Here is a 17,753-nt window from a genome sequence, read left to right on the forward strand (position 1 = left end):
CCAAAAGCCCAGGTAAGTACTTGAGCTCTAAGTTATACTTATGGCAAAACCTGAATCCCTGACTCCACTCCCAGAATCATCACATTGTTCTCAGTATCCCATGTCTGCAGGCTGGGGAGACTCAGCCCAGTTCTAGACAATTTGTGATATGTCTTCACAACTCTACCTGAAGATCTAAAGAACTGAAGAAAACTAAAATGTTTCTGTATTGCAAAGGAAACAGTCAGCAGAGCATGCAAACAGCCCACAGAATGGGAGAGATTTTTACCAGCCACACTTCAGACAAGAAACTAATATTCAGAATTTACAAAGAACTGCAGATTAGATACCAAGGAATAAAACTGCTAGCCAATAAATGAGCAAAGAATTTGAACAGACATTTTAATAAAAGAAACACAAGTGGCCAGTAACTATTTTCAAAAATGATACATATCCCTAGGGAAAGTGCAGGTTAAAGCTACTTTGAAATTCACCTGTCTTAATTAGGGTTTCTACTGCTGTGAAGAGACACTATGACCATGGAACCTCTTATGAAGGAAAATATTTTATTTGAGCTGGCTTATAGTTCCAAGGTTTGGTCCATTATCATCATAACAGAAAGCATGGTAGAATGCAGGCAGACATGGTACTGTAGAGGTAGCTGAAAGTTCTACATCTGGATCCACAGGCAGCAGGAAGAAAGAGTGAGTCATTAGGCCTATCTTGAGCTTCTGAAACCTCAAAGCCCACCCCCCAAAGACATACTTCCTCTAACAAGACCATACTTACTCAAACAAGAACACACCTCCTAATAGTGCCATTCTCTATGAGCCTACGGGGCCATTTTCATTTAGTCTACCACATTCTACTCCCTGGACACCATAGGTTTATAACTACATCATAATGCAAAGAAAATGTGTTCAGTCCAACTTCAGAAGTCCCTATAGTCTATCACAGTATCAGAAATGTTTAAATGTCCCAAGTTCAAAGTCTCTTCTGAGACTCATGCAATCTCTTAACTGTAATCCCCCATAAAATCAAATGAAAAAGCAGGTCACATACTTCAATGTACGATAGAACAGGATATACATTACCTTTCCACAATAGTAAAACAAGAGCATAATGAGGAAATACTGGACCAAAGCAAGACCCAAAATCAGCTTGGTAAATTTCAAATTCCATGTCTGATGTCAAAACTCTCTTCAGATCTTCAACTCCTTTCAGTTTTGTTGACTGAACACATTTCTTGGGCTGGTTTCATTCTGTGTTACCAACTTTCCTTGGCAGGTATCCCATTACTTTGACATCTCCAACATCTTGGGGGCTCCAAGGAAATTCAGGTTTCACCTTCACAACTTCACACAATGGCCATATACTAATATTCTTCTCAGAAACTTCTTGAATTGGGCCCCCACAGTTCAAATCATCCTCAGCACCACTTTCTTCCATGCTCCTACAGCTAGTAGACCCATTAAGCCATGCTTAAAGCATTCCACTATTTTCCTAACCCAAAGTCCCAAAGTCCATATTCCTTCAAACAAAAACATGATCAAACTTACCACAGCAATACCCCAGTCCCTGGTACCAACTTCTATCTTAGTTAGGGTTTCTATCACTGTGAAGAGACACTATGATCATGGCAACTCTTATCAAGGAAAACATTTTACTGAAGGCTGGCTTACAGGGATTTAGTCCATTATCATCACGGCAGGAACATGGCAGAGTGCAGTCAGACATGGTGCTGTAGAGGTAGCTGAGAGTTTTGCATCTGGATCCACAGGCAGCAGGAAGAAAGAGTGAGTTACTAGGCTTAGCTTGACTTTTGAAACCTCAAACCACACCCCAGTGACATACTTCCTCTAACAGGGCCACACATACTCCAACAAGGACACACTTCCTAATAGTGCCATGTCCTATGAGCCCGTAGGGTCATTTTCATTCAAACCACCACATCACCATCACCTCACCCCAGTCAGAATGGCTATCATCAAGAGATGTGACAAAAATTGTTGAGAGTATTGAGAGTATATGGCTAGATAGGAATCCCAATTCACTGTTGGTGAAGAGTATAAATTAATATAATTCTACAGTCATTGTGGAAATAAGTTTGAAAATTTCCCAGAAAAAAATAATAGAACTACCATGTGACATAGCTAATTTACTCCTGGGCAGACCCCCAGAGTTTCCCATACCCTAAAGTAGAAATTTGAACCCCCATGTTCATTGCTGCTTCATTTGCCATAGCAAAGAGTTGGAATCAATATATTTGTCCACCAACAGAAGTATTGAAAATGAAAATTATATATGAATACTATTCAGCTCTAGAGGAAAGTTTAATCACAAAATTTTCAGGAAAATGGCACTACTTAGAATGAATAATATTAAGTGAAGTCAATCTCAGAAAGAAAAACTTGTGCATGCTCTCCCTCATATGCAGAACCTAACCAATAATATATATGTATGTGTGTAGCAAATGTACATAAGGTTTCAATATAGCATGTAGAAGAGAGAACAAAAAACACTGCATGTAATGGGCAGTTATGAAAGAGGATAAAAAGCGAATTGTTTTTCCAGTCCTAACTTTGTTATGGGGTTTTATTTGTTTGTAGTAGACAAGTGCATAAAAATATATTCAATAGTGAAGGTGTAAAATCCAATGTGAAGCTTTATACCTTTAGAATAGGTATTTTTAACTATAATTCACTGAGATGCATAGAATTTGGGTATAGTTAGTTGAAGTTTATAAAGGGCTTTATTTGTGATTTTTCATAATAAAGTTTATTTTTAAAAGGAATTGAAGTAGGTAATAGATAATTGAGTCTTGGTAAATAAATTGATGTCACAAAATGAAAATATTTGGCAAACAGTTGGGGTTGTAATTCAGTAGTAAAATGCTTACCTAATAGGTCCCAGGTTTGATACTTAGCACCATAAAATGCACACATACAAGTATACATACATACACACTTGTGTATGTGTCACATGTGTACAGTAACCTGCAAAGACCAAAAGAGGCATCAGATCCCTTATAGTTGCAGACTGTTATGAATCATCGTATAGCTGGGAACTGAATCCAAGACCTTTGCAAAAACAAAGTGTGCTCTTAACCACTGTGCTGTCTTTCAACAAACACACACAAACACACATGCACATACACACACACACTACTTTTCACACAGTCAAGGATATGCTAAGCTTTATTCGAGCAATTTTTGTATTTGTGCAACTATAGCCAGTTTATATGATTGTACTAACAACTTTGCAATATATCTCATCTGTTGCCAAGGCAACAAAGTCCAGAGGTTCAAAGTGTAGTGAACTGTATGTGCCTGTATTCAAATTCTGTCTCTACTGCTTACCATTGTTATGAGTTTGTTGTAATTATTTTGTCAATACATACAAAAAGCAAGTGGTTTGACATTAACTTAGTTCAATTAAATGAATAATTATTAAAGACTTTCTGTGGGTAAGAAACTATGCCAGATATTACAAGCGCCTCAGAGATTAACTGGACACCATGATACTCACTCTATGACTTTTCATCTAGCTGAAAAGGGAGACAGAATAAAACACATAAAAGATGCTCCATTAAAGAATCACCAAGTCTGCTAGGGAACCAGAGGACAAATACTTGGACAGCCCAAGGGAGATTTCCAGGAGATAGCAGCACTAGTGAACACAGCAGAGGGGGCAGTCTGGTAAGATGTAGAAGGGAAAGTGGGCAGAACGCCACAGACGAACAGTCTAGAAAAGCTAAGAGCTTGTGGACAGAATGGGGGCCACTTGCTTTCTGAAGACAGAGAAGTTGATCAGAATCTAGATTCCCAGGGGAAGGAACTTTACTGAACTCCAAACATAGACAACATTCCTTCCCTCTGATGAGTATCAAGGACCTCTGGAAACTTCCAGAAGGTGACTAAATACTATCTTAAACTCTAGATGTAGAGATACTACATCAATAGGAAGTAACTTTATGAGGTTTCCTATTTGAAAATAGCAAGCTCAAACTTTGAATGGAAATTTATAAATTAATTTACATTTTTTTAAGAATGCATTTGAACTTTATCACATTTACCAAGCAGCAGCCACTATGAAAGGCCTCTTTGCAGAATTGAAATAATTAAATTGGAGATTCAGTGTACCTTTTCAATCATTTTATTAAAAAAAACACATTCTGGTTTCTTTGAGGAAGAGATAAACCACAGTGAAGGAAGTGGCAGAGTCTTCTCAGAGCACTGTATTCACCATAAAATAAATGACACTGTCCCTAAATGACACTATTTGCTGTTCAAACTAGTTTTTGTGCTTACTTTTATCCAGATTTGGGTGGGGCAGAGGAGATGGAGATACAAACTTGAATGAAGAAGAGTTTATGAACAAATCATTACAACAGCATCAAGGGAAAATTCACCGCAAATGTGGAGGAGCAGCTGACAAGGCTTTCCTGGAGTTCTATCTGATCTGCGCTTGAACACAGTTTGTGTAGTCATGTAAACACAGTGGTGAGGAAGTTCTTCCTAGACAGAGCGGTCAATAGCTGCAAAGGCTCTTGAGCATCCAAGCATTTGCAGGACAAAAAATGGTATGTGTGGGTGGGACGATGGTAGGTGCTTAACAAAGGCAGTCTATGCACCAAGTGTCTTTTAGACTGTTTGGTTTAGACTCATGAGGAGACAGATCTGAATGCAGGCAATGAGAAATAATGAATGCTGGACCATACCAATGGTCCAGATGAAAGCTGATAAAATATGAGAGCTATAATTAATTTCATAGCTGGATACCAAGCACTTACTGTTGAATGAGATGTATCTTGTAGGTGGTAATAATTCACATATGCATTGTTTCTATCAAATTATGTGTGCATAAATGCATGATGGGTTTAGGACCTATAAAAGTACAACTGGATATAGTTGTAGGTAGTTGGAAGAAGGTCCCTTGGACCCAGAATGTAGAAAAAGGACATGGGTTTCAGAAGAATCCTAAAATGAACAGTACTTGGAACTTTGGTAGAAGATGGCCACCAAAAGAAGGGTGCAGCAGAACTTTTATAAACTTGGAGCCTAGCACTGTGTCAGGCAAAGTGCACACCAGTGGGAGGATTGTTGAATGGATTATCAACAGTGTAAGTGATCAGAAAAAGCCTACTCTTCTCTCCTGGAAATTGTCCTCTGGGCTATTGAGTTCCATGGCCTGCCCTTTGTCTTGAACATCTCTGTGTCTTAATGGGAGAATGACTTATCATCTCCTGGTTCTTTTCACATAGATGTTCCTCACTATCTATTTTCTCAGAGAAGTAAAGCTGTGTCCATTGGTTAGTAGGCCTCACATCTCATGGGGAAATCTACTTCTAAAGCTCCAGTGAAGTCAGATAATGGGATGAATAAGAAGAAATCAGGAAACTGGAAATGAACAGTTATAAAGCTCAGTAGAAAGGTTTTGGTGGGAAGCAATTCAGGAGCAGAATTTCAGATTGCTGAGCATTAGAAAGTAAGTGTGTGGGGCAAAGAAGAAACATGGCATCATTTTAAGAGGTTTAGAGTAACATGGTAGAAAGGTGTAGAGTGATACTGGAGGAAAAGCAATATCAAAAGCTTTTGTTGAGAAAGGGGAGGTTCTTCAGGTCAAAAGCTCACCACAGCAGAGAGCTTTATCCTTGCTCCAATATGCTGTTTGTCATGGAAATCAGACATGCAAAGTGACCAGGAAGTTAGCATCCTGATGCTATGTGCCACCCAGATGTGAGAGTTGGGAGAACCTGTAGAGCCTACAAAAGAAAATGATGCCAAGGCTGTGTGCCCAAGAGAAATACCTCTTCTTGGAATAGGAAAGGTGACATCTTAATTATACTGAGGTGCCCAAACTATAAACAGAGGATGTTCTTTTCATTTTTTCTTGGCCTTCTTTCATTTCTCTTAGTGTATATATCTCAAATATTTTGTGGTACTCGTGCCTAAGTATTTCTCTTTTTATTTTACAGGCATTTTTGAGATGCAGTTATTTGTTACTAGTGTATACAAATGTAATTACTTTTGCAATATATTATGTGTAATTCTATACTTTTCTGGATACATGTATGTATTTCACAAAGGTAACATGGTAGAGGCCAGAGAGATGCCTCGGTGGCTGAAAACATGTACTGTTCCTGCAGAGTACCCAAGTTCTCTCCCTAACACTCATGTTAGGCTACTCACAACTGCCTGAAACTCCAGTTTCAGGGGATATGAGACCTCTGTGTTCACCTGAACTCATATACTCACACACGAACACAAAGAAATATACATAATATAAAACATAATAAAAATAAATTGTTATAAAATAACCTTGACTACAACACCAGTTGACATGCCAACAATGATGGGGGAATTCACATAAGGCCCCACCTTAGATGAACAACTAGCGGCAATCAATGGCTACAGAAAAAGTGTGTGTGGGAGATCATGCTTTTCCAGCGATAAGCCACTGCCCAAGCACTCAGCCCTAAACAAACACAATTATGAACACTGACACTCTTTAGATGAGTCCAGCTATGTTCAGATACTCTGTCCACTTAGTCTTATGCCAAGGCAACGTCTTTCAAGAGGAGAATCTGGGATTCACGGGGTTACTGAGAAACGTTTACAGGCTGTCAATGATCACAATGGATTCTATTAGAGCCCTGACTCCAACATCAAAGGCAATACTGTGAAGCAGGAAGTAGTGGCCTGCACCTCTAGTCCCAACTCTGACAGAGCATCACTTGAGCCTGGAAGTGTGAGGGTACATGGGCAACGCAGTGAGACTCTGTCTACCAAACAAAACAAAAACAAAAGGTGTGCTGAGAGCATTCTTTTCCTGTGTGCTGAGTCCTGAGTGTTGTATCCCATTGCTCACACAGGAAGTTCTTGGAGGTGCTGTCCTCTATTACTGCTGATCAAACTCTTGATACTCAGGACTTTAAGGCATTACATTGTCTCCCTGCATCTGCTTCTCTAGATAGGCCCTTTAATCTTTCTTAAAACCCTTATTTTCCAATCCTTTGATCATCTGGAAGAAAAAACAAGTTCCCACCTCTCTTCATCTCTTTCTGGATGTGGGTACTGACGCCCTCACATTCTGTGGCTTCTGTTTCTTTACCCAGGTATTGCCTTCTCTCTTAAAATTGAAGTATTGCAGTTGACATGTACCTTTTTGAAAACCAACAATAACAAAATGTAGCTATGAAAACATTTCAAAATATGATGTGCAATTCACAGATAAACCAAAATTATATTTCCATTGTATTCCCCCGATTCCATTTGGGGCCCCACTTCATGGGGAAATATGAGGCTTGATTATCCATTTTCAACAAAATAACATTTGCTCAGGCAGGAATATTAACTCAGGTAAGTAAAATGACTCTTGCTTTCATCTCAGCAATTCCACACCTACTCACCTTTCAATTGACTTTTAACAGAATTTTAGTTTGCATTAAAAAAAATCTATTTAATTGCATTGGAAAACCACTTCACTGTCATGCTCCGGGCCCATACTATGTTGCAGCTGCTCCTATTTAGGGGATAATTGTAGTCTCACTCTTCTACAAGGAACTAATTCTGATTTTGAAAGGATTTGTCCTCACGGTTATCCCGATGAGAGAGAACTGGATTATTGCAGTGTAAAAGAGCTGAATAGTCCTATTACCGATATTATGCCTCAAATGTTGTATATTGTTGAAGATCAAAGTACTGTACCACACTCGATGGTGAGATGTACATGCATGGCACACTTCCCATATTATGTAAGAAATACTGCATTTTATGAGTCATTTAGTGCCATGTGAGGTGTCTGTGCACCCAGTAGCATTTCCTTCAAACTTTCCTCATCATTCTGAAATCCTTTATTTTCTGGTTGAAGGACTTACAATCGAGTCATTTCTCCTTCGTCTCCCCAGGAAATAAACTTCAGTGCTTTCTGTTCCTCCACTGTAAGATATTACTTATTGCACATCATTCTAGTTTACATTTAAATTACTTTAGAAAAAAATGTTAAATAACCCTGGACAGCAGAGGTTCTAACCAGGAAATTGAGAAAATGTAAAGGTTCCCATCAAAACCATTAATGATGTTTTTGAGATCTTTAAAATGTAAGGACTGAGTGTTGATTAAGAGTCTCATGAAATAAACACAGAACTTCTCCCATAATGTCTTTGGGAAGGCAAATCCGAGCATACCTGTATTAACGTGCTTTACAAGGAGCTGTACAAAGGGGCCAAATACAGGGCTTTTAAAGTGCAGTGGGCTGTCTTCTACTGAAAAGATGCTGAATCATCTAGCCCTGAATCTCTCATCCTTATATCTAGAAGACACCAGTAAAGGACTGAGTCCTAATTTAGTTATGTAATCCAGCTCAGTGGAACTCTGGTTTTACTGCCTAGCTTTACACAGCTAGTCCCTCTATGTGATGGTTTATTCTGATAGTCTATCTACAGAGGACTTCTATCCTTGAAGAGAAACTGCAAACTCCAAGAAAAAAATGCTGAGCAGGAAGTACAATTTTCTGCGAAATGATTTTTACAAAATTTTCATAAATCACAGATAGGATTTGCTGTCTAGAAGATATTTTCCCCAAAGTCTACCTTCTTTGTATGTGATTTGGAGAAATTCCTGTAAGATTCAGGGCTTGCGTACATAATAGAAAGGATCAGTAAACGCAAAATGTAGTCAGTGCAAATGTCTGCAAAATTGAAGACAAAACAGTTTATAAAATAATAATTAGTATTAACTCAGGAGACATTGAAACAGCAAAATCAAATGCTGGCTATGTTTTAGCTAGGCTTTCCAATGTAATTTATACGATTATCAAATTAAATGAGACCATGAAACTAAATGTAAAAATATTTAGTAAAAATACTATATCTGCTCTAAGACATAGTAGGTGTTTTACAAATCAAAGTATTGGTCTTATGACACTAAAATTAGCAAGAAGAGGCCTTGCTCATGGACAAACATTTCCTCTTAGAATATGTAAAGTTCCTAATCCCAGTGAAGACTTGTAACCTGGAGGAACACATTATAGTTCATGATGCTCACTTAGAGAGACTGAGGAAATGCTGAAGATCCACCTCCGGATGGGCAGGGCACATGAAGGTATCCTATAGTGGTAATCCTCCATGGTATCTGAAGACCAACACAAAGGACATCCTTGCATATCTAGTAACATGTCTTACTAGTAACCTGCTCTTACCATTTCCTGTGTGCTCATCTTAGCATCAGTGGTTTCCATCTTTCCCGAAGATTGAAGCCAGGTGAGAACTTTTAACCATTCCCTAGACCAGGTCCATCTCTAAATGAATGGACCCAGAATTCATGGGGCGGTGGCCAGGCATGAGCACTTTTGAAGCTGTTGGGATGACTTCACAGACCCAACACATCTGGAAAAGATGATTCTAAACTGTAACTCCTCTAGAGCAGGAACCATTTTCAGCAGTGTGCTCTATTTTACATCATGATTTTCTTTGTTTACTTATTTTATTTGAGGCAAGGACTTTTTTTAAAATTTATTTTACAATACTATTCAGTTCTACATAATAGCCACAGATTCCCTTGTTCTCTCCCTTCCTTCCTCCCTCCCCTTCCCCCCAGCACACCCCCCATTCCTACCTCCTCAAGATCAAGGTCTCCCCCGAGGACTGGGATCTACCTGATAGACTCAGTCCAGGAAGGTCCAGTCCCCTCCTCCCAGATTGAGCCAAGCGTCCCTGCATAAGTCCCAGGTTTCAAACAGCTAACTCATGCATCGAGCCCAGGACCTGGTACCACTGCCTAGATGCCTCACAAACAGATCAAGCCAATCGACTGTCTCACCTATTCAGAGGGCCTGATCCAGTTGGGGGCCCCTCAGCCTTTGGTTCATAGTTCATGTGTTTCCATTCATTTGGTTATTTGTCCTTGTGCTTTATCCAACCTTGGTTTCAACAATTCTCGCTTATATAAACCCTCCTCTTAGCCGGGCAGTGGTGGCGCATGCCTTTAATCCCAGCACTCGGGAGGCAGAGCCAGGCGGATCTCTGTGAGTTCGAGGCCAGCCTGGGCTACCAAGTGAGCTCCAGGAAAGGCGCAAAGCTACACAGAGAAACCCTGTCTCGAAAAACCAAAAAAAAAAATAAAATAAAATAAACCCTCCTCTTTCTCGCTAATTAGACTGCCAGCGCTCCACCAGGGGCCTAGCCGTGGAGAGGCAAGGACTTTTGTATCCCAGGCTAGCCTCCAACTTTCTGTGTAGCTGAAAGTGACCTTGAAGTTTTTGATCCCTTTGCCTTCACCTCTTTTTTTCTGACTTATTTTTAACTAGCATATAATGCAGTATTAAATTTCATTGTGGCATTTTCAAACAAAATGTGTTTTTATCCATTCTTCCCATCTCTCTGACCTTCCTTCCTTGTACCCTTCCGCTGTACCCACTTACTGTCTTTTCAGTTTTCCTGTCTCCTGTGTTCTATCACCCTTCCAACTTCCTCAGCACCTCTTAGTCCCACCCCCTACTTTCTTTTCTAGTTTCATAGGCTGTATACATGCTCACTCTGGCTTTTATACCTATATATGACTACTATAAGCTAGGGTCTACATGACAGAAAATAAGTGGTTTTTGTCTTGTTGAGTTAACTCACTACAATACTTTCTAGTTCCATATATTTTCCTGAAAATTTATTGATTTCATTTTTACTTTACAGCTGCACAGATTTCAAATGTGTACAAGAGCCACATTTCCATTATCCGTTTACCCCTTGATGGATGTCTAAGTAAGTCCCTGCTATGCCCAGTTTTAAGTGGTGTTTTGTTTTGTTTTCCAAAGCCATATAAAGCTTTGTATGTCTCTCTGTCTTTGCTTAGAACTATATACATAAACGACTGGAGAAATAAATGAGAACCTTAACATACTATGAAGAGAACTATTTCATTTTTAAAGTAATATTCACTCCAAGGTGTAGCTATTCAAATTTCCCTTCAGTGGAATAGAATATCACCATTCAGTATATTGTAGACCTTGGGGAGAATGTTATAAAGTTGTGGGTATTCTTAATTATTATATTGAGATGACCATGTTCGGGTGTTTAAATCATCCCAACAGTTCAAATTCCTTCCCATGCAAAGCTCAAGCAATCCACTGTGACTCCACACACTTTCGATTGTTAATTGTTTGCAGGGGTGACACACAGGTCCCTAGCATGTGGGTAGTGGAAAGAAGTGGGTATAGCACATCCAGTATGTCCAAAATATTAGGACCCTCACAGTAACGCCATTCCAGCTGCAAGCCTGTCCGTTTTTCTGGAGTTCACAGGGCCAAACAGAAATTAATTATGAATCCTAAGAAAGTTTGTAAAGCTAAAACTTTATATATCATTTGTTGATAATATCTGTTGATGACAGAAAGTTAAGCTTAGATAAACTTAGATATGTTCCATTTAAACCTAAAAACTTTTATTATCCTGGGAGGACACACACACATTTTAACATCTACAAATGAATTTTAAAGTCAATGTTATGAACCACAAAACTTCGCCATAAATTTTATTATAAAGACCTCTATTCCAGGAAAGATGACACTTTCTGGCTCTTATTTTGTGACTCAAAGGGTTTAAACTCAGAGTGAAAGCCTTCCTGTCTTCTTTTTCTCACCTCAACTTCCACTACACTAGTCTGGAGGTAAGAAACTGTGTTTTTGCTATCTGTAAAAATAAGATAGAAGCTTAAGAGAAAAGAGGCTGCACGAGGTGGAGAGCAATGTCTAAAGATAGGTTCCCCAAGGCCTTTGCCAAGAGGAGAGACCCACAGATGCTAAATCATCATCCTTACAGGGCATTGATAGTTTCCTGGTCTTTGCATTTGACTGGTGCTTGTAATAATGGGGAGGGGGAGATCTGGAGAAAGTGGTAGAGAGCTAGAGAGTGGCTAGCTACCCACCATGTTCTAAAAGGGTATGGGGACAGCAAGACGGTTGCCATATATTCTTTGGCTCCAGAAACTTGTGGAGACGAGCTTTGGGCTTCCTTGCAGGGTCTAAGGTGTGTGGCAGTGAGGAACTTACTCTTGAAAGGTAAACACTGCCCATTCCCACTTTGACTTCCTTCTGAAGACTTTTTCCGGGAGTAGAGGGTGCCCGCTGGACAGTGACCAAGGGCCCCAAAACTCTCCCAATACTGCAAGTTTTGGGTTTGGCGAAGTAATGTAAAATATTGATGATATCCTTATCCCACTGACTGAGAGAAAAATGGGAAGAGGGCTGCAGGTCGTGGAGGGTGGGGTGGGGGTGGGGGCTCCAAGAGTACTATTGGGAGTCCTACCATGAAAGAACTCCAAGAGACAACTAACAAACCCAGATGTGTTCCCTGTAGTTCATGGTGTGCTGATAACTGTTTCCTTGTTTACCCTTCCAAGCACCCCTGGGGTCTTTTCGTGAGTACCCAAAGCAGGCTCTGCCTCTGAAAACCCTCCTGCAGGGTATGGAGGCAGGACGCACAGCCCTCTGAGCACCAACCCCAGGATCATTGCTTCTTGCCCTGAGATCAACTAGGGTCCCTTGGACAGCTGCCCACTCACATCTCGCAGAGGTCGCGCTCCCTGCAGAACCCGGAGCAGCACCACTCAGCACACAACCCTCCACCTCCCGCGGGGAGCAGAGGATGGCAATACAGCTACTCCGGGCAGGAGTAAGTGGTAGGGGGCTCAGAGAAAGGGTGGGGCTAGGGGAGGGGCTGAGGGGTGCTGGGCGGGGTGCGCCACAGCGCCCCCTTGCTGCGCGCTCCCCACGGTGCCCCAGTCAGCCCGTGCTCCGACTCTGTAGCCCCTTTGTGTGATTTTATCCACCTCCACAGCACCCACTCGGAGGTGGTGACTGGGGACCCGCGGACGCTGCCCGGGGTCCCGCCACGTCTTCTTGGGCAGCGCTCCCCTCCTCCGCACCCAGCGCTCCTCCCTGGCCCGGTCCCTGGCCCAAACAGCAGCCTTTGGGCCACGTCCCGCCGCTGTCGGCACCCCCGCCCGTCCCGGGGCGCTAGTCTCCTCGGTCCCTATCTTCTCCCGGATTCCCCCCACTTCCCCATCCCAGGCCTCTAACGTGGAGAAAAACTAAAAGCAGTGCAAGGCAGAGTCTCCAATAAAACGCCCAGTACCTCGAGCCCGAGCGCGAGTGCCGGGCAGCGAGGGGCGCGGGAGGCGGGGATGGGGCGGCGGGCGGGGGGGACAATGAGCGCGTGAAGTTACCTGCCCGGCAGCGGCGGGGCCGAGAGCGCTGGGGCCCAGCGGACCAGGCAGGCTGCGCGCTCGGCGTGGACGGGTGCGCGCCGCGGCTTCGGGGGGAGAGTTGAGCGCTTTTCCACCCTCTATTTTTTTTCCTCTCTTTTTTCTTTTTCTTTTTTTTTTTTTCTCTCTTCTTAAACAAACCACAAACGGATGTGAGGGAAGGAAGGTGTTTCTTTTACTCCTGAGCCCAGACGCCTCTCTCTGTTCCGTCTAAGCTTGTTTTTTGCTGAGCACTTTTTTTTTTTTTTCAAAAAGGAAAAGAAAAGGAGTTGCTTGATGTGAGAGTGAAATGGACGTAAGATTTTATCCCCCTCCAGCCCAGCCCGCTGCTGCTCCCGCCGCTCCCTGTCTGGGACCTTCTCCCTGCCTGGACCCCTACTATTGCAACAAGGTGAACGCTCTGCTTTTGTCTGCACCGATTCTGGCGGCGCGATCCCGGGAGGGGGGCGGCGGTGGCCGGGCCGCGCTGGGGCCGGCAGGGCGGACAGGGCCGGCTCGCGGAGGCCCGTCCCGGGCGCGCTCGGTCGCAGCCCGCGGCAGCGCTGCGTGCGCTCCGGTAGTAAATATTGTGGAGCAGCTCCCGGGGTTTGCCAAACAACGCGATTGTGCGGAAAGTGACACGATTTGCTTGGATTCTTTCCTTCCTGCTGTTCGCCACTAAGGATCCCTGCTTAGGTTTTTCGGGAGACATTAAAAATGAGAGAGCGATCGAGAGAGAACACACAGAATACTTTGGGGGTGTGTCTGGGGTCCGGGAACTGAGGGAGAGTAGGAGAATTCAGTTTATTTTCTAGTTCCTTCTTCTCCCTCCCTTTCTTGGGCAGCGGGGGCTCGTGGCATCGCTTCCTTGCTCCGGGTCACTTGCCAGAGGAGCAGCCAGGAGTCGGGGTACCGGACCCCCGAGGCTCCGGCGTTCCGGTGAAAATTATTCTATAACTCTTTTGTTTTCTGTTCCGGCAGCAGAGCCGGAGTTCCGACGCTGGCCCTTGTGGCCCAGGGCTCAGTGGGCTAGTCGGATTATGATTTGAGAGAACAGCTCCCGTTTGGGGTGCGCGGAAATAGCAAGTTTACTGGAAGCCAAGGTAGCACTTCGCGTTCAAGTATAAAGCTCAGATACTGGTCCCCAGGCTGAAGCTGGGCTACACTAGAGTCGGTTGACTACCAGTACAAGGGTCACCGGGACAGGAGAAAGGCGTTTCATGCTAGTGACTCTGAAAGAGAACACTGGCCGAAGCTGCTCCAGAGATCGGCTTGGCCAAAGGACAGGACAGTCAGGGGGTTCTAGGGAAGTATTACTCTCCTGGGTTCATGCATGCAAAACCCGAGAGGAACACGGAGGGATCATCTCCCAAGAGCAGTCACAGGCCACAGCTGTCCTCGCCTGGGTCTTGTTGAAGATGTCTAAGTAGTACTGGCCAACAGAGGTTGGTGGGGAGAGTTCTCTGAAAAACGTGGCAGGCCTTTTGGACTCCCAGTTATGTCTGGATGATACCCCCCACCCCCAAATTTTCCCAGTCCCTTCAGGCACTTCTCATCGACCTGTAGGTGAATTCCTGGGAAACATCGTTGGGATTCCCAGCATTTGTTTCCTGGAAAGTCATCACTTTTACATGTGTTGTAGAGGTGTATAGTGGGCTATACCCCTGGCCCCTGGGTTCCCTAACATGAAACAGGCTAATAGTTCTCAGCTCTCAGTCTTGGTTATTGCACATACACACACGCGCACGCGCGCGCGCGTACACACACACACACACACACACACACACACACACACACGCACACACGCACACATACAGAGAGAGAGAGAGAGAGAGAGAGAGAGAGAGAGAGAGAGAGAGAGAGAGAGAGAGAACTGTGAGTTATGCAGACATTACCCCTGTGGAGAAGCAACTGGGTGCCTTGTCCACTTTAATACTCAGTAAAAGAGGTGTGTGCAAAGGAGATTAGAAGTTAGGGAAGGGGGTAAAATAGAAACACTCATACGCATAGGAAGCTCTTGAGCTAGATACAAGTTGAAAGGTACTGGGAACTTCGGTAAACACAGGAGTTTGTGCGATGAAGTTTTACTCTGCTGGCAACGCTGTTCTTGCAGTCTAAAAATCTGTTCTGACTTTAAAACCCTTTTAAAAATAAAAGGCTTGTTACTTTTATTTCGCTTTATAACAAGAATACTATTACTTTTTTCTTTAAAGTAGCAGGTCTGTCTTGGAGATTAAAGACCTGTTCTGTAGTTGCTACCAGAATAAAAAAAATCAGTACCATTTTTGACAATAAAACTGTACAAGTCTTATTACATTTATCAGTGACTTAGGCTCCAAAAAGGAAGGTAATGACTTGAATACACATTTCACTAGTCATTCTTGTGAAAGTAGGGTCAAATTTAATTTAAAAGTTAAATGCTTTGGAAAATCAGGAATTACTTCAATATATTAAATCATTTTCCAATTAAGTGCCTTAAATAATTTTAGAGGGTTGTGCTGTGAATTGAATAAATTAATTTTGAAAGTCTTCACCATTTCTTTACTAGCTCATTGAAGTTCCTTTTAAGTCATCCTGTGTGTAAGAAGCAAACTGTTCTTTTTAAATGCAAATTAGCCATCCTTTCTATAGACTAGTTGCAAGTCTCCTATTTAACTTACACAGAGAATAATGGATTTTTAAAAATGCAAAGTCATAAGACTTGTTTCTTCTTGTAGAAAAAGACCTCATGGAAATGTTTCTCCAGGGACTCTTCTCCTGCCCATCCCTGGGTCACAGTCTATCAAATATATTTGTCACTGATCCTTGACTGTATTAAATGTACTGAGAAGGTTGCAAGGTCCCACAAAGCTTGGGCACTTGTTTCCTGCTCTCATCGTGATTTGCATTGGTATAAAATTCCTGCCTAGATCCACTGTTTGAATTGCTTGGGATTGAGTCAATTAGTGCACATTCTTCAGTAATGTGTAGAGATGTAGAAGAAGGGGAGAAGTTTGGAAAAGTGAAAAAAAGAAACCTGTATGTATATGTAGCAAAACCCAAGCTGAATCAAACTTCCCATAGAGATAAGATTACAAAATTCTCCTTCTGAGGTGTAATGAATTGCTGTTTATTAGAAATAACAGTCACTTTCTTAGATTATTTGTTTTTAACAGGTTGATAAGATCATAAATTACTAATTATCTTTATTTTAAACCTGTCAACACTGAACTGTTTAAAGTTGCTGTGCTAAGTCTCAGTGGAACCATAACTTTCTGTGCTTTGGTATCTTACAACTGTAAATATAGTTTTCCGGTGGCATTTTTTTCTCAGTGTCAGAAGAGACCCTAATTGAGAAAATGAATATCCTTTTTCTGAGCTTTTCTGCATTGAAATGTGGTTGTTTTACTTCACTGACACTTCCCATCCCCACTGCTCTGTACATTGCCAAAACACTATTTAGATTTTTCAGTTAATAAACCCTGTAGGGGGCACATTTGGAAGCAGTTTAACCCAGTGCTCTTTTGTAAGAACCCGGTGCATGATGAACATATCACAGTGCAAACTGGCCTTCACTTTCACGTAGCCCATTGGGGGAACAAGGCAAATGATGTCGGTTATAGCAAGTGAGTGAGGTATCCCTTCCCTTATGCCAGAACTGGTGGCATGGTGCGTGTTCTATGTAGGTCAGCTTTTGAAAGAGCAGTGGAGCTCAGAGACTGGCCAGAAGCATGCAAGCTGGAGGAAACAGCCTTCACTTCTTGCAACTGAAAGCATAGTTCTATTGTAGACATTGAAAGATGGGTACCAGAGCAGAGTTTCATCTAATTAGACTATTTTAAGTAACAGTGTATCCTTTAATTGAACTGAATGTTACCAAAAGAAATTAGATTAAATGAGCTCTGGATTAGAGTTCTGTAGCAAAATATAGTTCTATTTTTTTTGTTCTAGTTGAAGATGTCAAATCATCAGTTTGAGCGTATACCTACAGAGTGATAACAGCTTTCAATCTCTTAGTGCAGTGTCATTTCTAAAGACTGTTTTCACTGATTTTATGCTAAAATGGTACAAAGACATGGCACTGTTTTCATTTTTGCAATGATGTGGTGCATTCAGTTATTGCTCAGTATCTGCCCACACATAAGGATCAGTAATACAATTATGTTATGGCTTGGCTAATGATAGGGATACTGACCTCGGCCAGCAGTCGGAGGGGAATCATAGGGTTTACTGTTCCCAGAAGCTGCTTTTATGGGCTCATGTCCTGAGTCTTCCATTGGTGGATTTAAAAACTGGGAGACCACACATAAACTCGGGCTTAATACTAGTTACATACAAAGTAAAGATTGGTCGTCATTTGGAATTCTGTGCTTTTGATTGCAATGAAGATGGAAAGTGAATACTCTTTCCATGTAAATTCAAGAAGGATCGTTTGTGGACAGATGTTACACCTGTGATAACTTTTGAGTAAAATAATATTAATCATAGTCTCTATGAAATCTTTTTTGTATTTATTTTCCTTCTTCTATTGTATCGTGCATTGTGCTCTAATGTGGCAGA

The 17,753-nt window shown here is 42.0% G+C and overlaps 1 protein-coding gene across 2 annotated transcripts in view; it reads left to right on the forward strand.

Annotated features, from left to right (window-relative positions):
* The first annotated feature begins 13,183 nt into the window (after nt 1-13,183).
* The window catches only part of Tox (thymocyte selection associated high mobility group box), a 308,857-nt gene continuing 304,287 nt past the window's right edge, over nt 13,184-17,753 (forward strand). Inside the window, exons 1-2 of one of the 2 annotated variants that reach the window (XM_028878520.2) lie at nt 13,184-13,269; nt 13,491-13,626. In XM_028878520.2, the coding sequence (XP_028734353.1) occupies nt 13,525-13,626 (102 nt within the window). In that variant the 5' untranslated portion in view covers nt 13,184-13,269; nt 13,491-13,524. Of the gene's footprint in view, nt 13,627-17,753 lie in introns of both variants that reach the window. The other variant, XM_037202429.1, reaches the window with a different exon arrangement.

This window comes from Peromyscus leucopus, chromosome 2 (genome assembly GCF_004664715.2).
Source record: "Peromyscus leucopus breed LL Stock chromosome 2, UCI_PerLeu_2.1, whole genome shotgun sequence".
Classification (NCBI taxonomy): Eukaryota; Metazoa; Chordata; class Mammalia; order Rodentia; family Cricetidae; genus Peromyscus; species Peromyscus leucopus.